The following is a 27288-nucleotide window of genomic DNA, read 5'->3' as shown; positions in this document are numbered from 1 at the left end:
CTGTTCTTTAGAGCATGTGAGGAGCGTAGAGACTGTGGAGTGATTTTGTTTACCACAATGCATAGCTATAGCAATACCTTCTGTAGCTTTTTAGCAGCACTGTCTAAAATGGATTTTTGGCTGTGAAGAAAAGATAACCTGACTGATGTTCATAGGTCTGTAAATAGGATCAAATTCTAATGCTACCTTCATCAAGGTAGAGTGAAGATACGCACGGTGTTAGAGTATATTTGGCACCCCATTGAGTTCAGTCAGAACAGTCACATGCTTGTATGAACTATGGCTTTTGCAATTTAAATAAACTAGCAGTTTTGATGCTGTATCGAAACCATGCTAGATTGTGGACCAAATCTTGACGATTTTTCTTCTCATTTGTTCACCAACAATTTGCAGTATTGTTGTTGCCTATCTGTTAATTCTTGTGCTGATAGCTATGATTGTAATTTGTTTACAATTTGCTTGAATTCTAAAAGATGATCTAAATTAGAGCAGTGGGGAGTATAAAGGAAAATCATGGAAACTTTAAGCATACTTGCACATGCCTCATTCAGAAAGTGGCCAATGACTACAAAACTAAAGCTGATTGTTTAGCCTTGGGTCAGGACTCACTTTGCTAGTTTATCCAACAGCTTTTTAGCTTATATGGAGGAAACTCCAAGACTTCTTTCTAGCTTTCAGAGAGGTTCCAAGGTTCTTAACATTTTATTTTCACTTAACGTTGGTTAGTGGTAACTGGTAGGATGCTTTTTTCTGGATGTAAGCATTGTAGACGTGATGATAAGACTCTCAGAATATATACATTTTTAATGAGCTAAGATGGCTTTCACTTGATTAATGTCAAAGGCCAAATTTGATAGATTGAAGGATGGTTTTGAAAGATGCTCTTTTTTTCAAATGAACATGAGAAACATTCATTAAAACCAATGCCTCTTTTGAAAATTAAGTTTGAGTGGTACTGAAAGCATGAGAATAATTTATTGCTGTTAACAGCTCTTTGTACAGGTACTTCTCTTCATCTTTCCTACTTTCAAAACTGTGATAACATAAAAGTTAGTATCGTCAATGCTGTAGGTGTAGAACAAGCAAGAGGGAAAGCAAGAGGGATCCTTAGTGAAGTATTTTGAGTCTGAGTCTGTGTATTTTTTTGATTCTATGTACTTTATGGTAATTGTATGGATTACTCCAGTAATGTGATAACATGCATGGCAGGGCACTTTAGAACAGTCCTATGTTGAGATTCTTGAATGTGCATCTTCGTGAATTTTAGTGACAAAGCTTAACAAATGGAACTTTTATAAAATGCTGACTCCGAATTACAAAAGTGTGTTCAGAATACAAATTCAAGTATCCGTGTTATGTTTATTGTCAATATTTATGTTGGTAAATAAATAGCACATTTTGTGTTAAAATACACAGGTACTCAAAACTTTCGGATCCTGCAAATTGGCTAAAAATTGACCCTGTTAATGGACAAATAACAACCACAGCTGTTTTGGACAGAGAATCGATATACGTGCAAAACAATATGTATAATGCAACTTTTCTTGCCTCTGATAATGGTATGTATCAACATTGTATATCTTTTCAAATAGCTTTCTTCTATTTGATTCTATTTTACTGGGCAGAAAACAAAATATGCTTAGCATATGTCTAGTCAGAAAGCCTGTATTAGTATCGGGCTCCATATAGTTTCCAGCTACTTGTGAAGCAGCTGAAAAATAAGTGAACAAGTTCAGAGAAAGGCACTGGTTTTGTTATATCAGTCAAGCTTACAGAAAACTGAAAAAGTCTGCACAAGACTGCATGAGGCTGAGTTGGATTCACAGCAGGAGTAGCTGATGACTTTGTGGGAAGTAGCTCGTTGAAGGGGGTCATGGATTGTATTTTTCCATATTCTGAATGCAGTAGTGCAGAGGAAAAGAGTTTTTTTCTTTGGCAGTTTGTTAATGAAGATCTCTGCTCAGAAATTAGCCCTGTGAGAGTGGCTAGGGTGTTGTGCTGTTTGTGTTCAGTACTGGAAAGATAGGTGTATTTAGTAGTATTCTCACATTAGAAGGGAAAGCTGAGGCTGTTTATTTGGGAAAGAAGACAAATGGTAAAATTATGCAAACTAGTACAGTATAACAAAGCTAGGTCAGCTATTTCTATCCTTTTGGCCCTGTTCTGGAGAGTAAAATTAAATAGAATTGGAAGGAAGTTTTATTGGGTACAGCATGAGGAATGAGAACTATTGCTAATTATACCAAGAAATTCAGTGCTACATGTTCTCATAAATGTGTGACTTTAACAAGGTTTAAGGAAGCATCACACGTTCAGTATAGATAACAAGTGTCTAGAAGTAAGAATCCACATGCTGAAAGTAAGTATTAGAAAGAATTTAAGTATCATGTATGTGATGAAGGATGATAGTAAGTCTTAGAAGTTAATAAAGAATTTCTCCAGCAAATTCTCCAATGCATTTGATGTGGACTTCTGAAAAAGGAACCTAGCTATTTGTTCAGGTAAAGTGATGGAGTCCCCCTCACCTGTGAATCAGCAGTTATGTTGAATTTTGCTGGGTAGGACAGTTATTCTAAAGGCAGACTACTGATTATTTGTGTGTTTGCAGGAACATTGACAGCGTTAGACTGTCAGTAAAGGCTTGGTAAAGGCAGAATACCAAAACGTGCATGGTAATTGAAAAGTGTTGTTAAGATTTCATTTGAAGTACTTTTACAACTGTTAACAGGCTCAGTACCTGGTTCTTTTTCTTTTTTCTCCAAGGAATTCCTCCAATGAGCGGAACTGGCACACTTCAGATATACTTGCTGGACATCAATGATAATGCTCCCCAAGTGAACCCAAAAGAAGCCACCACTTGTGAAACCCTGCAGCCTAATGCTATTAACATCACTGCTGTAGACCCTGATATTGATCCAAATGCAGGCCCATTTGCCTTTGAGCTGCCTGATTCACCTCCTAGTATTAAGAGGAATTGGACTATTGTTAGAATTAGCGGTAATTAACATTACAGAAATTTTAATTGTGTTAAAGAAACTATTGCATATTGTTTTCTGTTTTCTACTTTAGTGTTACCTCATAATACATGCTGATCTGGTTAACATAAATAGGAAAAAACCTTGGCACAGGTTCCCCAGAGAAGAATAAATTTTAAGGAAGTTTACAGTAAGGAAGTCATGCACTTAGTGGGTCTGATACCCACTTATGCAATATGCAAAGCCGTTTTTGCCATTTGTTTTTTACAACAACATGAGCAATACACTGCCTCGTAACAAGTGCCTTGTTTTTACCCACAGGTGATCATGCCCAGCTTTCTTTAAGGATCAGGTTCCTGGAGGCTGGTATCTATGATGTGCCCATAGTAATTACAGATTCTGGAAATCCACATGCATCTAGCACTTCTGTGCTGAAAGTGAAAGTTTGCCAATGTGACATAAATGGGGACTGTACTGATGTTGACCGGATTGTTGGCGCAGGACTGGGCACTGGTGCCATCATTGCAATTCTGCTTTGTATCATCATCTTGCTCAGTAAGTATATGGATCTCTCAATCCTGAGTCTTTTACTCTTGTATTATAACTGCCATTTTATGTTTCAATCCCATGTACCTTGACAAAGACCAGGGAGGGATTAAAGCCTCAAATACAAAAACTGTTGTTGAACAAGTATGAAAACTTTCTGATGGATTAGGAGTTTGTGAGAAAGGTCATAATTAGCACTTGCATGGATACTTGGCAGTCAAGTTCACCATCCCCACGCTGAGCTTATGAAGGAAGTTTTCCATCTGTGCCCAAGGGCACATGTTACATTACATCAGTGAGTGATCAGGACGACAGTGAGATTAGCCCTCAGACATTTAGTCTGTGGTCCTGTTGGTACTGTGTAATTTGGCACCTCCCACACTAGGTTGCACAGCCTCTGAGGAATGCTCTGGCATTACTACTATTGTGTGTCAGATTAATGTAAGTAGGCTATTTTATGATTTTGGAAAGTAATGTATCACAGCACTTCATATAAGGCCTGACAAGCTGGCAGCCATGCAGGAAAAAGAGATGTGTGTATTTGTTCAAGTACTACATAAAGCTGTGCTAGTATTTTATTTTTGTGAAATGGGGAAATGACTAAACATCATGACTAAGTATCTGTCCAGTGTAGTAAATTAGATGCCAGTTCTCCTACACACTGTGGTTAACTGATTTCTGATTGTGGTAGAACACAAGAGAAAGATTAACCTGTTTAGAGTATACTGTGCACTAGTCCAGAACATAGAAAATGATGGAAAGGAGTCGTGGGGTGGGGAGCGTGAGGGAGAGTCTTTGAGCCAGGCAAAGCCAATGGCTGAACACAAGAACAGCACAGTGATTTTCCTGGTACAAGGCACTCTTAAAATGTCAGATAATGGTTTGGCAGACACTTAATGAAACTGCCGCATCTTATAAGGTATTATTTGGTGTTTTGTTTTCTTTTTTTAAACATTCTTCATATTTTTACATTCGAGATACAACTACCTTCATGGGAAGAAGTGTCAGTATAATTAGAAATTTACCTAGTATATTAGAAAATCGTGTATTTATTCTGTTTTTTTTCTTATTTTGCTTTCTTTGTTATTCTGCTTTCTTTAATAGCTTTAGATTGTAAACAATCAGTAAAACAGAAAAATTATTGGTAATGAATGATTAAAAATGTATGCCACTGTGTAAAGTGCCATATATTGTTTGGGCATAGTAGGGAAACGTGCAGGCAGTGTAATCTGGAATTCTTATTACTATTGGAAAGATTTCTTTCCTTCTGAATTCAATGATTCATTATACTTGTTTTTTCTTACTTTATGACAAGTTTATTTTGCAGATACAGATTTGTGACTTAGAGAAGTAATATGTGATAGATTTCCAAATCAAGTTGCTTATAGTATCCTAAGTTTAAACTTCTTCAGCTTAAGCTATCTTCTTTTAAATTTGAAAATAGAAAGCCATCCTGGAATACTGAAATGTCTCATCCAGAACAAAAGATAACAGTAGTAATGTGGTTTAGATTTGCACAGTTTTCCATGCTTTAGAATCAAGATGTGTGTTTGTCTTTTCTGTTTGCTGTGTAGTTTTAGTGTTGATGTTCGTAGTATGGATGAAGCGCCGTGATAAGGAGCGTCAGGCCAAGCAGCTCTTAATTGATCCAGAAGATGATGTGAGGGACAACATTCTGAAATATGATGAAGAAGGTGGTGGAGAAGAAGATCAGGTGGGGAATGATGAATGCTTTTTATGTAAAGGCTCCTAATTCGCTCTGCACTTTATTTTGTTTCTATTGACAAATCATAATAAGTAGCTAATTTCTCCATAACACACTGAGACAGTGAGTACTATTTTAAAAACCTGAAAAGAAACATTGCTTTCTCATGTTGCTTTTGCAGTTGCACAGACAGAAATTTTCTGTCTCTTGGGTAATATGTAAAATCAATAGCATGCTAATTTCTCCATTAAAAAAAAATCATGGTATTCTTGCCATATTCCAACCAAGGCAGTTATATTTAAATGAAAATAAAAATTCCTTCTCGTTGTAATCTGTAAACCTTCCGCTCCTTGTCTGGGATCCTGTTGTATGGAATCACTAATACAGAGTGGCTAATACAGTCTGTTCCAAATACAACCCTTGTTTATTGGAATGCTTTTCTGGATGTACAGTAATGTGGGCTATTGACAGATTGGCCACTACTGGGATTTCAGCTTGGAAAGTATTTACGTTTCAAGTAGCTGTCAGGGCACATCTGTGTTTATTCAGATACCTTTCCAGGCAGGTGCCATATGCATTTACTCTCACATCACCTCTGGTTGAACCATTGTTGATATGTCAGAGAACTAGGAGTGATGTGTATATGCTAAGAATAGCTACTTTTTCCCTCTTTCTCTTCCCTACCACCTCTCTCAAAGTTAGTGAATTTCTGAGCAGTGTGGTTTCCTTCCTTCAGAGGAGATTTGTTAAGTGCTTTATGAGCGTGACAAACAGTAAACTAATGCACATTATTACTGGTAGAAGTGAGTGTAATAATTATGAAGGGAACAGTGCATATAATACAGCCTGAGAAATTTTCCAGTAAAAAGCCTTAAAAAATCAAGTATAATTTTTCCACGCATCCCCAGTCATGTTCATCAGGCAATTCAGTTATCTGAAAAGTGTCTCCCTTCACTAGTGCAGACACGTGTGGATTCCCTCTGCTCTTCTGTTGGTTGGCATGAAATTTTTGTTATCCTTAGTAACTTCCAGGCTTCCTGCATTTCCCCAGTTCCTGTTCCTACTTCCCGGGTTTTCCGCATAACTTTGTTTTTAAGCAGTTTGCAAAGGAAACTTCAGCTTATGCAGTTTTGGAAAATCATTTATATTAATAAATTGAAGGCAACCCTTTGAGATTATATATATTCCAGTTTGATTGTACAGACTGAATACAAGAACTGTATCCAGCTTGTGCATGTTATTGCACAGAAGATAACAAGGAAAGTCTGTCCTGTGAGGACTAATTTTCCAGTTCATGTATCCCCAGCTCTTGTCCACCCACAATTCCCTGGAGGATCTGCTTAGCAATTTTTATGTAGTTTTGGTTTTAATTATTGATGACACAGTTCCCAGGATAGAGTCAGTAAAGTTTTCAGTGTTTATACTGTTGGCTACGAAATTGTAGGTGATACTGTTAAGAGTGTTGGGAGAGGTTGTGCCTGCAGATCAGAAACCTTAAGCCTTGTAGTAGCAGCATAGGGAAGAGTAAAATAATCGTTTGAAAAGAGTGCTGGAGTCTCTCCTCTGTCCATTGTACACAGTGCTCCTCAGCAGGGAATGTGCTGTTTTTATCAGAGAGATAGTCAGGGGAGCGCAGCAGGACGTAACATTTTGTGAACACAGTTAAAGATTAGCAGGATGTAAATCATCCAGAAACGCAGCCTTTCACAATCTATGAATGGATGTAGTGCATGCAGTGAAAGGAGGAACTGTTGGTGCAGTAGTAAACTGGTAAGAAAAGGGAAATGAGAATCAGTTCTAATGACGAGTCGAGGAAGCACCAAGATAAAGGGAAGTTCAAGGACTTAAAAAGAAAGAAAGATTTTTAGCCACAAAAACCCTGCTTTCTTTCTTATGGTACATTTTGAGGACCTTGTTGGAAATTAATTATTGTAATTACCAACCATGTTGTTGAGGTACACTGGTCACTCTCTTGATCCCTTGAGCAGGAATCTAAAAGATCTTTGTACACTTCAGACATACCGAATGTCATAGGAAGGATAAGTAAAAAAGTGATCATGTGTCTGAACAGAGAATACAAACTTTCATGTTGGCACCTAATTTTCTATCTACATTGGATGGTCTCAATATCTTCTGTCTTGCTTTTCATGGAACTTCATTAACTTGATGGTTCACTACTGAAAAAAAGTAGATTACTATTGGTGCTTAACTGGATGATCACAATTCCTAGGTTCACTTGTTCTTGTTTTCCTTCTTTCCTCCCTCACTCCTCAACCCTCTGGGGACTACTATTTTGATGTAACATTACTGTTATTTCTTATAAAACAGTTTTGCACACATTTTGTATATGATTTAAGAACTATTTATGCCAAGCTTTTCTAGTGTCCTAACAAGTTCCTTACAAATAGTTATCTCATCTTTGCAACCCTGTACAGGCAAAGCAATGTAAAGTGCTATTTAGGCATTGACTATCTCTTCTTTTTTTCCTTTTTCCCCAAATTTAAAGAGTTAAAGTATCAAAGTTAGATGTTCCGAAAAAAGCATTCAAGACTGCCCTCAAAAACTGGTTTTCAGAATGAGGCCTCATCAGGCCAGTGTTCCATTAAAATCAAGAAAAAGATGTTTAATGTCAGCCTTGGATCTGCAGATGATCAGCAAATATGTATGTCAGTATTAATGTTTGTTGCTGCCTTATCCCGAACAAGATCAGTGCTGATTGACCAGGCAGCCTAGGTGGAAGCCTGGATGCCTCTCATGCAGAAAAATAAAGGGGAATGCTCAAAGCTTCTCGCAAGTTTCAGTGAAAGCACAGAATATTTTAAGAAGTTGAAATATTTTTATAATCTTTACCTTTTAAAATTCCTTTTCCTATTGATAACAAGTAAATTATTTAGGCCTTTTTAAAATTACCCACTCTTCTGAATGAATACTTGAAGATTTGCATAGTGTGGCCTCATCGTCATCTTGTTTATGCAGATATTTTAGGTGACCAGATGATTTGGTTGATGAGACGCCAAAGATATGTCTAAAGTGATAAAATTAAGATTCTTTGGATCCTAAACCAAACTACTTTCAGGCTTCTGGTTTGTTCTTGGAGGGTCATTTATTTGTTTAGGAGGTGTTTTTTTGTTTGTTTCTCTTAAATGCTATTCAGTTAGGTTTCCAAGCTGTCACAACACTCTCCTAAAGCATGCTCAGCATGTTGCTTTCAGATTCTTTGTTCGTGCAATCAGAGTGATGTATCCAGTAACAAATTTGATTAGTTCCAAATTCCAACTCCTTCCTCTGAGGCAGAATGCTTTGTTGTCTTTTGTGTTTGTGTGTTTTCTCCCCCTTCCCAAACTAGAATTTTGAATTAATTGTGATGTGAAGATTGTCATCGAAGAGCAATTTATTGTGTCTCCTGTTAATCCACTCTGAGGCCTTCTTGACCTGCTTTGCTCACTGGCAGACTGAATGGTTGTAAAGAAAATTGAGGTTCTGGAATGATTCGTTGTCTCTAGCTTGGAATGATCTACACAGGATTGTGTGATCTCCACAGTAGAGAAAAATGCATTTAATTCCCTAAGCCAGAAAGGCTGTATATCTGTCAGTCATAACTGATGTCAGCCTGCTCCCAATGCAGACTGTTGTCAACACAGGAACTGTTTTGGCCTTTTTTCACTTGAAATTCTGTTTTTTTGGAAAATAAAGTTGAAAACCTGACTCTGAAAGCTCTACAACACTCATATTGTCCAGGCAGGAGTGTTTTTTTTTTTCTTTTTTTCTTTTTTCTTTTTTTTTTCCTTCCCACTGTTCTGGATGCTGAAAGGAGAATGGAGTGTTTAGAGAGGGAAGAGATACTCCAGGTAGAAAGTCTGCTAATCTTTCAGGGGTTTTGTTTAATTTTCTAGTTGTAACAATTTGGCTACCTGTTGGAGTCACACCGTGAGTTAGTTTGGGTCGCCACCATTCCACAGGAGTCAGTGGGACTGCTTTGGGAAGGATTTGGGGTTTTTATTCCCTCTGAATGTTTAACCTAGCTATTTGTGGCAGAGGCATTACACTTTGCCATATTCTGAAACGAACGTTACCAAGTGTTATGACAAATTCTGAAGCTGGGAGCGACAGTCTTGATTAATAATGAATTGCCACATGATCTGGAGCTTATAATTGTTAGCAGACGGAAGGTGTGAGTGAGAGACAGAGGACCGACATAGACCTGGTGGCATGATGTGCAGTCAGCTTGTAACACTATTGTCAATTCTAAATGCAAAAACCTTACGTTGGCTGAGTGTTAAAGCACTTAGCACGTCTGCCACGTAGTTTGCATGTGTGGCAGATCACAACCTATAAACATCACTAATGCGTTCTACCACGTCCCTCAAGCCACTTATGTGATTTACATTGAGGCAGTGGGTGCTCAACTGGGATACTTGATGCATGCATCAGCTTGATAACTGTGATACATATTGTTTACTATTTAATTGTTTTTTCATGAGTCTTCTATAGTACGTTACGGAAGATGCTCCTCACATCTCCTTTGAGTCCAGTTCTGTGATGTTTCCTGAATTTTAATAGTGCGTAGTCATGCAAGTGGTCTTGTTGATGCAAATTAGAGCAGCAAGTGCTGTGCCTTGTAACTATTTATTTTCGGCTGTCTTGAATGTATTTTAACCTGACTATCACACTCAAATACAAGAGTTTCTAAAGCAGTGATTTTGCTATCATTAAGTATTTTTCTTACTAAGAACTCTGCTTGTTCCTTCCTAAATCACTGTTCCTTACAGTCTGTTCAGATGTTAGTCGATAGCTCACTTTTTCTCCTGTTTTATTGCACATTAATATTGATAAATAAAATAGCAATTATTTTAATGATAAAAACATAATAGTCTACTTTTAGGTGTGACTGGATCTAAATTCTAAACAGGAGTTTCTCATTTGTGAAAGAGGATAGCTTTTTATTCCAGCATTTGTGTGTCACTGATAAAAATGTACTGAGTAATCATTTGTATTTTAATAGTTTGTTTCTTTTTTCTGTTTCTTTTTTCATTACTTTCTGGATATTGGTGTCTTAAGATTACATCAGTTTTATATGCTGGATCTTATCGTAAGCTCTGTTGTAAAAACAATATTTCTGAGCTACTTCATCAACAGTATAAATCCATATGATTATATTTTACCATCTGGAGTGTTCAGATCATTTACTCTCACTTCTTAACCTTTATTCTGTATTACATTTAAGACTGTAAAATATTTCATTTAAAAACTTAAATGATAATGAATAAAATAACTGCGGTTAAGGTATCCCTAGGCATCTGTAATATTACAAACAGGAGGAAGTTATTTTGAGAATAGTGATTGCTTACTTAGACCTTGTTTTTTGAGTGAGTGACTCATGCAGTGCTCCTGTGGAGGAATTATTATCATTCTTTGGTGAATCTTTATCTCATCATGGAAAAGTAATGTTTCCGTAATTCCATTACAAAATTGTTTTGTATTTTATTTTATCCTGTCTAGATCCTTTGTCAGTGTTATTGTGTTTTATCTGCAGTTGGAATTTAACTTTCACCTTTTTTATTAAAACAGATAAGTGAGCTTCTTGGTTATCTTAAAAATGATTAACTTGTTATGCTTTAGATTTATCAACAATAAAATCAAATGGGAAAAGGAATATGGCAGAAAGTAATAAAAAATAAATTGCAAAAAAAGACCAACTGTTAGTGCAGACACTGTAACTAGACTCCCACCTGCAGTCTGCATCTAGTCAAACCCACATGCTTTTCCTTCTTTGGAATCCTATTTCAGTAAATGAAAGATTTAGGGGGCTTGGAGCGTTTTGCAGAACTTGAGCAATATTTTATGTGCAAGTTATTTATGATTATATCAAAGTTATTTATGATCGTGATCAATAAGTTTGGGATAGAATGGTTAGAGGATTGGTTTTTACTTCCTTTTCATTATTTGTATAAGACTTTTAAATTCCTGAATTTTCACCTAAATTTTTCTTGCATTGCTTCCCTTGTCCCAATTCTCTGTTGGAGAAGACAAGAATTAACAATGCGGAGGAGAAGATGGCCATGCATTTTATCCATGACCATTTATGACCAAGTCTTAATTTGCTCTGTTCTCTCAATACTGAAATAAAATTGGATTTATACTAAGATACCATCCTGTAAAATAGATTTGTGAAATGCAGACTTCTGCCAGTGCTGCTTTACTTGCTCTTAGAGCACTGCATATGTTTTTGTCCAGTGAATGCCACTTACAGCTGCCATAATCAAATTAAGCGAACCAGTGACAATTAAATTGATTTCTTCCATGGGAGTAGATCAAAACTTCTGTATGTCTTCATAAAGGCCATATGCTTTGAAAATGAGAAACAGATGTTGTATTTTTGTTATGTGAGTCATATGTCCAGGCCTGTATACATATGTAGCCAAAGCTTTCTTTCTATGAGAGATTTTAAAAAAACAGCAACAACAAAAACTTGTTTAATTGCTTTTAAGATCAACCCATCTGTGCATAAAAATCTATGGGTTTATTAACTTGTGGTTTTAATCTGGTATTTGGAATTCTGCTTTGTTTTAGTATGCATTCATATTGAGATGGTCTAGTTAGTCTGATACGTTTTCAATTTAAGCTACTGCCTATAACTTCTAAAATTCAAGCACAGAGCAGCTAATCCAGGAGAAAAAGGTAACTTCAAGTTGAAGCTTCTGGGAAATTCTACCTCCTGGATTATCTTTTTTTTTTTTTTTTTTTAACCCCAAAGATTGGTTGCAGCCAGAAAGTGAGGTACTTCAGAGATATTTCTCCCACTGCTGTAGCTGATGGCTGCTGTATGAGGGATTATTACTCAAGTGCTATTAAATGAATGGCCGCTTTGCACAAGAGGCAGTTGTTTAAGGGAAAAGCATTTTCTTTTTCTTTGTAAATCGGTGATTACTAGGGAATATAAAATGGCATTTTCTTCTGTTCTGGCCATTTCTTCTATTCAATGTGAGATATGTGAACTGTGCTTCCAACTACTGCATAAAGGTTCTTAAAGAAAAGCTTTTAGCAGTTTTGGACTCTTCTGTCTGCACAGCTGGTAAAGTAGTTAGTCTCTATGGCTCAGGTAGCTGGTTTTGACATTTAGTGCTTGGATCTCACATTTCAGGAATGTGAGGTCAGAGCTACTAATGATTCAAGCCTTTGCTTAAAGCTGTCTAAAAATGAGTGAATACGTAATAGCGTTAATATTTCTAATTGGGCTGATACAAAGTTGGTTTCTTTTGTGGTAAGGGAGCTTGAGGATAACTCAATTTGACAAGATGCAGCTTCTGGTGAAATACATTTTTAGGAGATCCTGACTTTTATTTTCTTTCTTAAAACCAAAAACAAATCAAAAGCAAGTTCTTCTGTTTCAGTACAGGTGATAGTGGGGTTTTAGTTGTCTGCTTTTTTGTTGTTGTTGTTTTGGGTTTTTTTTGAACTTTTTTTTCCCCAGTAAGAGTAAATAGTGATATCAAAAGAGGCTAACCAAGGAAACAGAAATGTTTGTGGTTACATCAAGTTATACTGATAAAACGTTAAGCTAGTCATCTCATTAGCCACCAGTTATCTAAAAGGTGGCTGTATGGTCTCATATAGTTCTGTAAGACCCCTTTATATGCAAGAGGTCATTCAGCTTGCTTCACTTAGATCCCTGTCATTGAATTGGAGGCTTCTGTTTTCCTGTAGACTTGGACAACCAGATCAGTGTAATTTTCTGGTTTCTTGAGGGCCTGAATTTGCTAGAAAATAAAAGGTAATGTTTTAGCTATCTCCCAAGAGGAAAAAAGAAAAAAAGAAAGCAGTCTTTGATTCTTCTTTCCATTAACCATCTAAGCTTATCCAGAAGTATAAAGAAAAAGAATTCAAACCTTCTGAAGGAATTTGCTCAAATCCAAACTTAAGGAAGGGAAAAAAATTACTGGAGCTAGGGCTTACTAACAGAAGTTAGTAAATAAGTGCCTCTGACAAAAGCTAAGAGCTGTATGAATTAATAATGCCATCAGTCAAGTATGTTTTCAGTAGAGGGCCTATTCTTGTTCCTCATTAATCCCTCAGCAGATTGAAAGAATGAACAGATGACATGGAAGAAGACTGAAGCTAGGACAAAACTGTAGACTTCTGGTTCTGAATTAGAGTAGAAATAATGACCCTGAACATCATCTAAGCATGCTGTCCCAACCTAGCTCAGCATGTTTGTTTCTCACTCTGATACTACAGTTTTCCTTTTAGCTGTTACTTCTGCGCTTAACTATGTCAAACTCTGCTTGAGACTAACCTTAAAGTCTGTTCAGGAGCTTTAGATAATACAGCAAACGTTTTTCCATTTATCTAGCAGTGAATGCAACATTGAGCAAAGAGATGGAATTTCTACAGCCCTTTACAGCTTACACTCTGAGTCTTTGAAATACATATATTTATTTTTTTATATTTTTTTTATTTTTACTTTGCAGTAATTGAGTAGGGTTGGCTGCAGACAGAATGTTGAAACAGCTGGAGACGTTGCATGATGTTGTGTTTGTACATTAAGCCAGTTTCAGGAGATGGTGGATGAGTTGCCATACCTGACTGATGTGCAGTTGGTATTGATTTTAATGATACAGGAGAATTGGGAGTCTCTGGTAATAAGCACAATGGATCTCTTTTTTTCCTGTCCAGACACTTAATAGACCTGCACAATAAATTTCCTCTGATAGAAGTCTGGAAGGCAGTGTCATAAATTATCCTAGAAAAGAAATCCAAAGTGGGAGTCCACATGAAGAGACATTCTGCCCTGCTGTTGCCTTGAGGATGGCAATCTTTGCTGTCTTTGTACCTGTAAAGCTTAGAGATGTCTCATACTATACAAATACACAGGAGAATAACCTTAAATATGAGGACTCTGACTTATTTAATATTGTATTTCTGTATGACCAGTAATCAGGAAATGAGCTTTTGAGTATGGGGATGGGTGAATAGATTTTAAACTAGAAGAGCAGAGATTTAGATCAGATATTAGGAAATTTTTTATTCAGAGAGTGGTGAGACACTGGAGCAGGTTGCCTGGAGAAGCTCTGAATGCTCCATCCCTGGAAGTATTCAATGGGGCACCAAGCAGCCTGAAACTGCTTGTTCTTTTTAAGGTCTGTTCCTACCCAAGCCATTTTATGATTCTATTTATGTGCATATATTTAAATATATAAAATGTTTATAACAATATAAATATGTATTTATATATAGATAATATGTATATAGCATTATAAAACTGAAATGACTAGAGAGATTTTCCTGATTTTAATATTTTTTTTCATTTAACCATACCTATTTGAATTCCTTCATGTGAAAATATTAAGCATTAAAATGAAGTGTATGAAAAGCACTCTCTTAATACATATTCATAAATTCCAAAGACTACATTCTACTCTCATATGATTTTCTGATAGTATGTCTGTAAACTGTTTTGATTTATTTTACATAATAAAAAGGGAAAGGATGAAGAGTTCAGTTTACTTTTACTTTCTTTACTTCTACTTTTTCCAGTCCATACGACTTCATTGAAATGATTTATTCTGTTTTATGTTGATGAGCCAAGGGTTAAAGTTACAGCTCTGCCCCGAGGAACTTGTAATTTAATTAAAACATATGAAACTACATTCTAGGATCTCAGTGGAGCTGTTGCACCTTTTTGACTATGAATTTGTGTGCAATCAGTTGAGAACCCGAGAAACAAATTAGAAAGTGTAATGATCTGATAGACAGTAAAGCTCTCCCAATAAAAATGCCTTCACTGCAGTCAACAGTCCTCACTTCTTGTTGAAAGGTCTGTGCTGGGGTGCCACAGTTGGTGAAGTAATACTCTCAGAAGGCCCCCTAGGTTCCATGAAGTGACAGCAGCAGTATATATTTCTTCCTCAGGAATCAGTTAGGAACCAATGAAAATGTAATCCTCTGTACAGACAGCACCCAGCAAATTGAGATTGCAAATAAAGTTTTTACTAGAAAAACACTACTGAAAAATAGATACTGATTATAGAAGAACTTATTTTAGGATGCTTCTCAGCTGCTTGGACTATATGTGGGGTAGGGCATCTAGCATACAGTAGAGCTGGCGTTAAGCCCCTGTCTGCTGGTAGCTCATGGATGGTTGACTTTAGTTTAAGCCTTTAAGTCCCGTTCTTTGTTCTGCAATTTTACGAGTGCCTTGTGGAAAGGCATCTGTGAGCATGACTACCTTCTAGGCATGACTACAGCGAGGTGAATGACAGTGCTGAAATGCATCACACTGTGCAAATAGTATTCAGGCCTATCTATCTTAAATGCATAAATATTCATCTAATTAAAAATTTAATATACATATATACTGCTTATTGAAATTCATAGTGATATGCTAGCTTCATCAGTCTGCCAGAGTTGGAAACTGTGGCATCAAGTACTTAATGAACAGATCCACAAGTAATCTTTAGAAAAAGCCTAGAATTAAGGCCAAATCTGAGGAGCTTTGTACTTCTTACGACATTTTTCCCCCTTTGGCTTTCATATTGTAGAAGCCACATGAAAGCAGCAGGATGTCTTAAACTTCATTCTTGAATGTATTATAAAATACTGCGGAGCAGTACACTTGCTTCTTTCTCAGAATGAGAATGTCTAGTGTTTATTTCCCTAGAAATATGAGAGTTGGATTTGATATCTTTGCTCTGTGCAGTAGATCATCGTTACTAGGAAAAGTGTTTAGTCTCTTAATAATACTACACAAATCCTTTCTTCTCAATGGAAAATTTATGAGAACCACTACAAATCTGATGGAACAGAATCAAAACAGTAGGTTCAGGGAGTATAAATCAAATAATGTCCTCCAAGTAACTATGTTTCAGACTTATTCTCAGTACGTGTTACAATCCTGAAAATAAAAGTTGTGGTGAAATGATTCCTTGTACTTCCTTGTTTTCTTTCCTCATGTTTCTGCTGACAGACAGCATTTAAAATTCTCCTAACATACTCTCTCTGCTTCACGTGTTGCAGGATTATGACTTGAGCCAGCTCCAGCAGCCTGACACTGTAGAACCAGATGCCATCAAACCTGTTGGAATCAGACGTCTTGATGAAAGGCCAATCCATGCAGAACCTCAGTATCCAGTCAGATCAGCTGCTCCTCATCCTGGAGACATTGGGGACTTCATTAATGAGGTAAAAGAGAGAAAGAGTTTCCTCCTCTGGTCTATAAGGTTTTATATTTTCTTAATTGTACTCTGTATGAGTAGCTATTAAATTTGAACGTTATAACTTTTAAAAACTTACTTAAACAATTAAAGTTGTCCTGCTAAATTGAACTAAATACATTCTTTTAAAGTGCAGACAAATTTAATTAACTCATTCAAACAGAAAGGAGAAGATATATCAATTAACTTCTGCACATTTGTATTAATTACATTCATAATACGTTATCAGCCACAACCACAGTATCTCCAAGCAGGATTATTCTTTGGGTTCCAATTAATAAATAGAATAACAAAATTATAGTTTAGCCTAAATTCATTTATTAATTCAGAGTAATTTAATAATAGAAATAGTTCATACTCATTTTCCTCATATATTACCCTTTGAAGCCAGATAGTAGTGGAAATTCTGTACGTTCAGTAAGGCCAGAAGAATTCCATCAAATACGATTAGTGAGCAGGGCAGCTAAATTAAATGTTATGTAAGTGCTTTTAATACTTGTCATAGAGCTTTAAAAGTCTTTGCATTATCTTTGATTCTTCAAATTAATAAAGATAAATGTAAGTAAGGTTCACACTATAACGAGATTATTCACGCTTCTGAAAGTAATAACATTACAAATATTTGTTTCATTATTTTAATCACTTGTCTATGTTAAGTCGTTGATTTTTATGTAACTTAGGACAGTAGAATGCATTTCTTGTGCTCACTGCTGACAGAAAAACAGATATTTATTTTAAGTTGTAAATTATGGTTTAGTAATTCAGTATTCTGTAGATTAATAGAAGTAAATTATATTCTCTAATTTTCTTATATCTCTGGCAGTTACTAGCTGGGTAAGTATTGAAGGGAACAGTTTTTGCAGATACGTTTCTTGTTGTTTGTTTTAAGAAAAAAAACAGACTAATACACTGAAGTCTCTGCTGTGTTAGCAGGGTGTGTAAAATGGAGTTTGATCCTAGTAAGATACATAGCAATACTGTGTAAAGGAAGGTAACTAGTTGTAAGCTATTCCAATTAGATGTTATTTTAAGAGTATCCTAACTTGTAGAAGACCTCTATTAGAATGAAGTGGCTTAGCAAAATGGATCTTTGCATACCTTGTACTTCTAAATGTTTCAAATACATTTGACTTTTATAATAAAGCAGAGTCATGGAAGAACAAAATGCCCAAAATTGTGTACATACAAGAACTTCCTTACAGCCCCTCGTCTTCTTCCAGATGATCAGTTTCCCTTCCTATTCTCCTATGAGTGTGCCTGTACCTGGCAAGTGCTGGCAAAGAGACTATGATACTCAGTACCCTGATTTTTCTCATGTTTGCGGCAGTGTTGACACTCATATGGATCCTAAATGAGAAATGAGGGAGTGATTCTCAACAACCAGAAAAGGGACAGTTTGTCCAGTCTTACACAACTTTAAAATTACTCAGCAAACTTCTTCAGCAATGCTGTTTTTCAGTATGTTGTCACTCCTGAAGAATCTGTCATAAATGGATAGAAGCAGTAGGCTCTATCTTTATTTAACCCCATGCTTATATCTTAGTACCAATCTAGGAATCATTTTCTTTCTCACTTCTGTTGTATTAGCTCAGTACCTTCCTGCATATTTCCTTTTCCTCTTCACCTAAAAGAGAAGGGTTCTTCCAGCTAGTTTTATATTGTAAAATGATACCAATAATATAATTCAATCCAAAACAAAATTAGCATTAGATTTATATACAAAATTAAAGCATGGCAATTTTATCTGCAACCTAGCTGGTAATCAGTTGCTTCCTCATATTGAAAAGAATTACATGATGTAGATTCTATGTTTCAAATGTTATATATTTAGCTTCTTTTTGTTGTAAGGTGTTTCTTTCTTAGAATTGTTATTTTGTTTTACTGTGGAGCATTTCACCTAACTCTCTGAAGTGCACAATTATTGCCTAGGATTCTATATGGTCTGTTTTACCAGAACACTGAGCAAAATGAAGACTTTATTTCTCCACAGTAGTTCTATCTTAATTTGAATTATGTGAAAATTTACCATGGCAAACATGATTCTAGGATGTTTATTAGAACAAAAAAAAAAATCAATTGCTTGCTGTAGTAGTCACTATTACAGTTAATATTCCAAATAATCAGTATCCTGTGCATAAACATCAAGGCTGCACAGGTTTTCAAATTTGCTTCAGATAACATCCTTTGCCACGTGTTGCAAGCAACCCCAGCAAGGTTATGACTGAACAAATAGTTCCGTTTTCAAGTCTCTCAGTTTTATGTGGAATAAAAGAAGGAAATATCTTTGCTAAAGATGCCAGTTTTCTCTTTTAGGATGATAGTTCAGACAGAAGATATGCTAAGCTGTGAAAAAGACATAGCAAGATAAGAAATGGTAAAGTTCATACTTCTTTGCGTCCATACTTGGCCTGGTTAGGCAAAGAACTTTCTTCCACTGCAAGTCACACCATAACTTCTCTTTTGTTCAGCCCTAACCCAGACCATGTCCCAGACTAACTGAGTTGCAAGCTGAACAGAGAGGGGATGCCTTTCAGTTGTCATTACCTCTGCAACAAAGTTTGCATTTACTCTGCTGGCTTGAAAATATGCAACCCTTTTTGCAGATCAGTCCTGTATTTTGGAGGGCTTGGCCCTGTTCCCAGAGATGCTGATCACTGAACCTTTGGGATGCTACCCCACGTATGGGAATTAATTCAGACTGTTGAATGCTCACCAGTACCTCAGACACTCAGACACAGTGCCAGTATTGTTCAAACTGGCTACCAAATTACTTCAACTTCTTGGCAAAAAAATAACCGTACATCATTTGTGTCAGATACAAATACAGAGAACTTAGCTACCACCACCTGAGAAAGCATGGGGTATTTTTTTCCTCTTGATCCTATTACAGAGGAACAGAAGGTGAAAAAGACCTACTGGATCATCTTTTTCCTGTTTGGCAGTACTTACTTTGTTTCTTGCAGTGTATTATTTTCCAGCTGTCATCAGTTGTATTAAGTCTACCTAATTCAATGAAACATGTGTAAGTATGAATATTTTGTAGTGTTCTAAAAACTTCTCATTGGGAAAACAAGTTAGAAGTATGATAAAGCCTTCAAGTATTTTTATGACACTTGCAAAGTTAAAATAAAACATGAACTTTGTAAAAATAAGAAGGTTCCAGAGGTGCCTTATAATCAAAATATGTTTTGCAGGCATAATCTAAATGACCTCGGGGACTTTCTTGTTTTGTCTGTTTCAGTGGATAGATGAATCTCTAATTTAAGGGAGGGGTGGGCAACGGAAAAACTTCCTTTTATTCCAGTTCAGTGTACAAACAAGTCAGGGAAATAAGTCATGTGTTATTAAGAATCCTCTGTAGATACTGTTTTCCATTTTGAGCTTTTTAAAACATAACCTACAGAATGTGGAGCATAACTAATGCTAAGAGTATTCAGGATTTGCAGGCAGTATAAATCAGACCTAAGCTCATTTTCAATAATCACCTATGCTGTCCCTAGAAATCTTAAAGAAATTATTGTGATGGAGAGTTTGTTAATAAGAATATATTTGTAATCAATAGAGGACATAGCTTGAGGTAAATTAAATCACAAACTGAAGGTCTCATCCCATGAGAACGTGGAGGACACTTGATTCATCCTTAGTAAACGGTTATTGATACAGTACACCTCTGAGCAGAACACGGTCCCTCAGTGTTTTCTGTGTTCTCTCATCAAGTGAAAAAACAAGTTGAAACCATTTTTCATACTTCATTGTAGGGCTCTATTCTTTCATTCTCATCAAAAGTCTGTTGAATCTGATTAAGTAATAGGATCAATAAAAATAAAAGCATTAGATCAGATTTTGTGAAGTTTCATCTTATTTTGAGATCTTGCGAATTTCGTTTTTGCTCTTTTTGGGACTAGGCAAGTATATATGAGACCAAGCAAGTTATACAAGTATAATTTAAGGTCACCATCATTGTTCTATTAAGGCATTGTAGTCTTTCCTCTTCGTCCTCTTTATCTGCTGATCAGTGAAAGGATGTGCAGCACATAAGGAAGAGGAGTAAGTGAGGTTGCTAGTCATTCTGTCCTAGATCTCAAGCTCTCTTTTGTATTGCCATGACCTTATTGGCTGTCACATCAGCTTCTCTTCAGTGACTGCTTTTTATGCATTGCTCTTGTAGCAAATGCAATGAAATGTATCTTGGTTCACCATCTTCCAGGGGGATATTCTGTTCTCAAGTACATGTCCCTTCAATTCAGCTGTTGAATTACCTCTAACTACCTCTAGTGGAAACTGCAGGTTTTCAAGATCAGGAATCAGTAATCAAAACAACAGGAAATCCACTGTTCTGAAGTTCTTGAGCACCTCTGAGAAATACTAACGAATCTTTTGAGGAGTGGTTGACAATACCACTCCAGCAAAAACAGTGTAAGCAGTCACTGGGAATCATTTTTGCCTTCTCAGTCATGCCAATACAGCACTTTGTGGTACTGGAAGGAATGGCATAGTAAGCGAAAAGATGGCAATACTAAAACCAAGGGGAGTTTCATAAGCCAATTTCATTGCCAAAGCTGACATAAAGCGTCTCCAGCTTCAGATGTGCTGTAGAACCCAGCAGTTCAGAGAATATGCTTAGCAGAAGGGATGTAAAAAGTCGTGCTATTTCTTAATCATCTTAATATGCCATACAAATATGGCAGAGAACTTTGTTGTCTTAAAGTTAGAAACTATGTTCATTAAATCTAGAGTCTGAGGAATTGTTAACTGTAATAAGTCAGTATCCTGTGTTTGACTGGCTGTTCCCAGGCAGAACTGCAGGGAAATAGCACTTCCTCTCCAAACCTCCTTTGTAAATGACTTTTACACAGAAACACCTGAGATTCCTACCTCAGCACTCCTTAAGTATTCACCTTCCTTGTCACCTCTGCCCAAAAAGCGTGGGAGTACATCACCCCAAGCAGGCTTAAGTGAAGGTGCAAATACTGTAAGGACTGCTTAAGACTTAAATTTAGATTTCTGCTTCAGCAGCAGAAATAAAGAGAAAGCCTTGGAACTATTTGAAGGTTTGAAGCTGGACAAAGGAGATCTTCCAGCATGTATTTGCTGTTGCCTTTTAGGAATCTTGAATCATTTGCCCTTATTGCAACTGTCAGGATGGAAAACTCCAAAGAGAAAGATAACAAGCATCACCAATTATTCTTATCAGATAATTCAAAATTATGCTTCTAATACTGGCTATTAATAGCGTGCTTGATGTTGTTGTACTATGCGAAACGATCGCTTTAAATCCAAAATAAGTTCTTGATTGGAGGTCATTAGTTTGATAATTATGCTGGGTCTTTCCAGCATTGATTTGCAAAACTATTTTAGGCACATTTTGCACACTTCTGAATGATTTTAGATGCTAATAATCAAGTTTCTTTTATCGATACTATAGGTTATAATTAACGAATTCATATATATATGGGTATACATGTATTCATATATATATGGGGTACATATATATTTATAGGGAAAAAAATTCGGACGTTTCTGTTATATCACATTCTTACCATGCACTGTTTGGTTTAAAACATACATTTGTAAAAATGGCATCTTAAATAATTCAAAGGAGACACAATCAATCCTTTAAAAAAAGAACAGAAGAAAGTGATTTTTCGAAGAAATAAATGAGCATCAAAAATTAACAGGAAAATTGGCACAAATTGCACTGGTTAAAATTAATCTAACAGTGAGAAACTTGAAGCCTTAGCTAAGGCTGCAAGAACCTTGGCAGTCGCATTATTCCTCATCAATATCTGCCAGAATAGATCCATCCTGAAAGTGGAAGATCTTGAAAAATCACTGCTAATCCTGTGGAAGAAACTACAAGGCTGAAAAATCCAAAACACAAGAGGGCTTGCATTTACTTATAACTGTAGCCTGTTATATTCAAGCTGTAAGTCTTTCCAGGCCAAGTGTGGCTCACAACAGAGTAATAGCTTTATATTCTTTAAATATACTGTTTAGATCTGAACTTACATTAGGAAACAGAGGAAAGTCACTCCTCTGGAAGAAGTGTGGTTCTTTTTCTGCTTTTCCCTCGTTCCGTTTTTGCTTTTGGTTTTAGACTGGGGTTATTCAGCTGTAGAGGGTAGAAGTTTAAAATTACTGAAGACCTAATATTTGTGTGTTTATAGCTTGAATACCTTCAAACAAGGAAGCGAAAATGGTTATATTGATGCATTTAGCTTTCGCGGCTCTTTTCGTGTGTGTTTTATGAGGAGCAGGTGGAATCTTATGGATGGTAATGGCAAAACACATGCGGCTTAAGCCAACATATTGTACCTTTATCTCACAGCAGCCTACAGAGGCACATGAATTTTGCAGAACTAACTAAATACAGCTTTTGGCACACACAGATGGACTGCAGGCCAGCAGTGTCAGTGGAGATGTTATTGGCCATGTGAGATAGCTGTTAAAGCAAATCTTTGCAAACATGCCTATTTCTCCTTCCCCATCTGTCTCTTTAACCAGTCCCATATTGCTCATGCCTCAGGTTGTGAGCTGTACAGCTCAGAAACTGTATATTTATTAGCATCATTCCAAGTTCAGTGATGTTCTCTTAAGATTTTGTTAGAACAGTGTGTGCAGTTGTTCCAAAACTTCCAGCTTTAAATGCTGGAAATGTGTCCATTCTAAAGGCAATTGAAATATGTTTTTGCTGCAGTTACAGAGACATGAACCGTGCCATTCTGGTTTATATGAACTGTAGAAGAAGAAGAATTATATTTTCTCAAGTGGTGGCTGGTAGATAACAGCAATGCAATGTTCCAGTTACGTGTTGCCTCACTGATACAGAACTTAACCTTTTTTTCTCTCTCTCATTATCACAGGGACTTAAAGCAGCCGACAATGACCCTACAGCCCCACCATATGATTCCCTCTTAGTCTTCGACTATGAAGGAAGTGGCTCCACTGCTGGATCCTTGAGCTCTCTTAATTCCTCAAGTAGTGGTGGTGAGCAAGACTATGACTACCTAAATGACTGGGGCCCACGTTTCAAGAAACTTGCTGACATGTATGGTGGAGGTGATGACTGAACTTCAAAGTGAACTTTGTTTTTGGACAAGTACAAACATTTCAACTGATATTCCCCAAAAGCATACAGAAGCTAGGCTTTAACTTTGTAGTCTACTAGCACAAGTGCTTGCTGAAGGCTTTGGCATAGGCTGCAAACCAATTTGGGCTCCGTGGAATATCAGTGATCCAATGCTGTTTGGAAAAAAATATTGAGCTCAGTTACACTTGAATTTTACAGTACAGAAGCACTGGGATTTTATGTGCCTTTTTGTACCTTTTTCAGATCGGAATTAGTTTTATGTTTAAGGCTTTAATGGTACTGATTTATGAAATGATGCATTAAAGAAACAAGATATGTTGGGGTGGGGAGGAGTAAGGTGAATCACAATATGCTTCAATATGCTTTTGTTACATCGCATTGCTTTTATTAAAATAAGGAGACTGAAAATTTTAAAAAAAAAATCCTCATGGAACAATTTTATTATGTGGAAGAGAAGACCATGAGGTGGAACAATGTACATTACTTCTAGTTTTAGATGTTAGGGGATTTTTTTCACTAAAATTCTAAAACTTATGCAGCTGGTTGCAAATAAAGGGAGTTTTCATATCACCAGTTTGTAGCAGAACTGATTTATTTTTTTTTTTCCTTATGCTAGAATGTTAGACACATTTTGGTCGCAATCCATGTACACTTTTCTTTTTTTTTTTTTTTTTTTACTTTCTAGTACTTTTTTCCCACTTCACTGTAAAAATGGTATGTGTACATAATGTTTTATTGGCATAGTCTGTGGAGAAGTGCAGAAACTTCAGAACATGTGTATGTATTATTTGGACTATGGATTCAGGTTTTTGCATGTTTATATCTTTCATTATGGATAAAGTATTTACAAAACAGGTTGCAAACAAGTGACATTGAATCAATTGTTGAACTGTAGTTAGAGTACTCAATATTTTTTTTTATTTTTATTTTTATTATTTTTTGTTTGTTTGTTTGGGGAGGGAAAAAAGTTCCTAGCACAAAAGTTTTACATAATTTGTACCAAAAAAAAGGAGGGGGGGGGGAGTTGGCCTAATACTGGTGGCACGAGTTAATATACAGTATGTTTTGGGGGTGGGGAGGGAAGGGGGAAGGAGCTTTCAAACTGGAGAGACTTCTGAGAACAGCTTTGCCTCTGTATTGTGTACCAGAATATGAATGATACACCTCTGACCCCAACGTTCTGAATAAAATGCTAATTTTGGATCTGGTGCTTGGTTTGGCAGTTTTTTTCCTACCTGGGTAAGCCCTAAGCGTAGTAAATAAAACATACACAGAGCACATTTGAATTGTGTCCAGTGTGCACTTCTTGCGCATTCAGTACTGAATGGACTGAAAATCAGCTGTGTAGAGGAGAAACTTCAGCATGGATTGGGAAGCTGAGTTCTCAGGTGAAGCAGAGTGATTGTGCCATTGCTGGGAGTTCAAAACTTCCAGTTCCATGAAGGTGACTCTCTGGTTTAATGTACTTCATCTAAATGATAAATCTTTCACCATTTTTTGGCTCATTTCTAGATTGGTTTTGTGCTGATACTGCTGGTTGTGTAAACAAGTAAGTTGCAGATCCTGACCGCCGTCTGCTGCCTGAACTCTGAAGTAAAGAGAAGGCCCCTATTAACTTGGTGCACACCACCTCACGTCCCTCGAGGAGAATGCTGACAGTCATGGAAAACAAGTCCTTTTAGGAGATTAGTCATTACCAGACACATTTCTAACCTGTTACAGTGATTTATTTGCAAACAAAGCAAGCGCAGTAGGTGCAGTAATTCTGCCTTCCATTCACTTGCAACAGTCTGTTCAGCTTTAAAGTCTACATTTACACTCATTAGGAGCCTAATTGTGAGCAGTGTGAAGTCTGTAGTCAGCAGAAGCACATTTCTACAGCCTGTCGAGAGAATTGGAGCGGCGGGAGGGGACCCAGACAGAGTAGTGCAGCAGCCTTATCATTGGGAAGTCTTCGGAAGCTCTGGGTGATGCTCTTCAGCATGGTGCCAATTCAGTGCTTCCTCAGCACTCTGACTGCAATTTACTTAATGTCATTGTGTTTTCCAGAGGTGAACCCTGAAATCAGAGTCAGCATTATGTGCTGCATATGACTGTGGATTACAAAGTGAGATATCTCTTCTTCACTGAAGCTTTTCACAGGCATGCCTCCTTTCTTTCTCAATCTTGATGATGCTGTGAATCCCCCTCAGGTTGAGATAGATCCTTTGTGTCTGCATACCTAACTGCTATTTATCTTGTGAGCTAGTAACTATAGCTTGATGCTGTAACAAAGCCTTAATTTTTCAGTAATGTGTCAAAACTATCACTGAGGTTTTTTTTTAAGCTATTTTCATGTTAATTAGTAGGGTGGGGAAAAAAATAATCTGGCTATGCATAATAAAAGATGGAACTCTTGATAAAAGGCAGCATTGAAACTGCAGAAGCTTGTTAAGTAAGCAGAAGGCCACTACTGGCATGTTGATTTCTGTCCAACTTCTGTGATTTATGCAAAAACAATAATCCTGTTGTTTCTGCTGTTTGGAAACAAAGGAAATTACTTAATTGAGATTGAATGCTAAAAGATAAGGAGGGATGCGTGAGATTTCCAGGTTTGACTGTAGTCCATTATGTTGTTTAAACATGGTAGGTTTTGTCTTTTATGAACACTCAGCTCTCTTGGACAGCAATAGGAGCTCATATGTTTGAGTGTTAATATATCCATTTATCTCTGTCTTGATCAGACAATCTTATAGCTCTGTCTACAGCTGCTTTGCGATTCTAGCAACGGTTCTCAAATCCAGTGTTAGGTCAGTTTTAGGTCTACTGAACAGAGCAAAGGGTAAAACTTTTTTTGTACATCTCAAATGCTTTTACAAGGAAAAAAAAAATGTGTTCAAACTGATCCTCATTCATCCAGCTTCAGGTTTATTGCTATTATAGAAATGTGGAAGTGGTTTTTAGTCACATATACTTAAATTTCAGAGGTCAGAGAGGAAGAAGATGATCAACCTGTAGATGCTGCAGTTTCAAGAAATTCTGGCTGCATGTTTTGGAAATGAGATTTAGCAGTGATAAGTAATGCTTTTGTCTTGTAGACATTGTATCTATCCAAGAGAAGCTGCTGACAAGGAATTGGGCTTTAGGAGCTTTTCCTGTCTCGCCTTTTCCGCAGTTTGTATTTCCTTTCAGTGGTAGTTCCTCATACGCTATGTCCTTCTGAAATTAAGAGGTTGGAAAGGTGAAGAGAAGGGTCTTTGTTGAGGATGAGTGTCATAAATAGACACAGAAGACCTTACATACAGATAGATCTAACTTCCTGTGTTTATTCTGAGATTGCCAAGTATACTGGTGAAGGATCATGGAATCCTAGAACAGCCTAAGTTGAAAAGGACCACAGTGATCATCTAGTTTCAACACCCTGCTATGTGCAGGGTCGCCAACCACCAGACCAGGCTGCCCAGAGCTGCATCCAGCCTGGCCTTGAATGCCTCCAGGGATGGGGCATCCACAGCCTCCTTGGGCAACCAGTTCCAGTGTGTCACCACCCTCTGTGTAAAAAACTTCCTCCTAATACCTAGCCTAAACCGCCCGTCTTAGTTTTAAACTATTCCCCCCCTTGTTCTATCACTGCCCATCCTGTGAAGTTTGTAACTACTCAGATTGTAACAGACTAAAAACCATACTTAGGTTTCCTCTACATAGCCCAACTAAATGATAGTAGAGCTCTCAATTGGTGACTACGTTGTCAGTGATGCTGCTGCTGTGTAGTGCTGTAGCACC

General features: G+C 36.9%; 1 protein-coding gene across 2 annotated transcripts in view; it reads left to right on the top strand.

Moving 5' to 3' along the window:
- Positions 1 to 24729, top strand: part of CDH2 (cadherin 2) — a 113244-nt gene extending 88515 nt beyond the window's left edge. For both annotated transcript variants that reach the window (XM_042868989.1, XM_042868990.1), the window contains exons 11-16: positions 1417 to 1559; positions 2764 to 2997; positions 3297 to 3530; positions 5096 to 5235; positions 16240 to 16404; positions 23300 to 24729. In XM_042868989.1, coding sequence (XP_042724923.1) covers positions 1417 to 1559; positions 2764 to 2997; positions 3297 to 3530; positions 5096 to 5235; positions 16240 to 16404; positions 23300 to 23506 — 1123 coding nt within the window. In that variant the 3' untranslated portion in view covers positions 23507 to 24729. The remainder of the gene's footprint in view (positions 1 to 1416; positions 1560 to 2763; positions 2998 to 3296; positions 3531 to 5095; positions 5236 to 16239; positions 16405 to 23299) is intronic.
- Positions 24730 to 27288: the final 2559 nt, after the last annotated feature.

This window comes from Lagopus leucura, unplaced genomic scaffold (assembly GCF_019238085.1).
Source record: "Lagopus leucura isolate 7727_CA_CO unplaced genomic scaffold, USGS_WTPT01 Super-Scaffold_100002, whole genome shotgun sequence".
Lineage (NCBI taxonomy): Eukaryota > Metazoa > Chordata > Aves > Galliformes > Phasianidae > Lagopus > Lagopus leucura.
The sequence above is the reverse complement of the archived record's forward strand: the minus strand, read 5'-3'. Positions and strand labels throughout refer to the sequence as shown.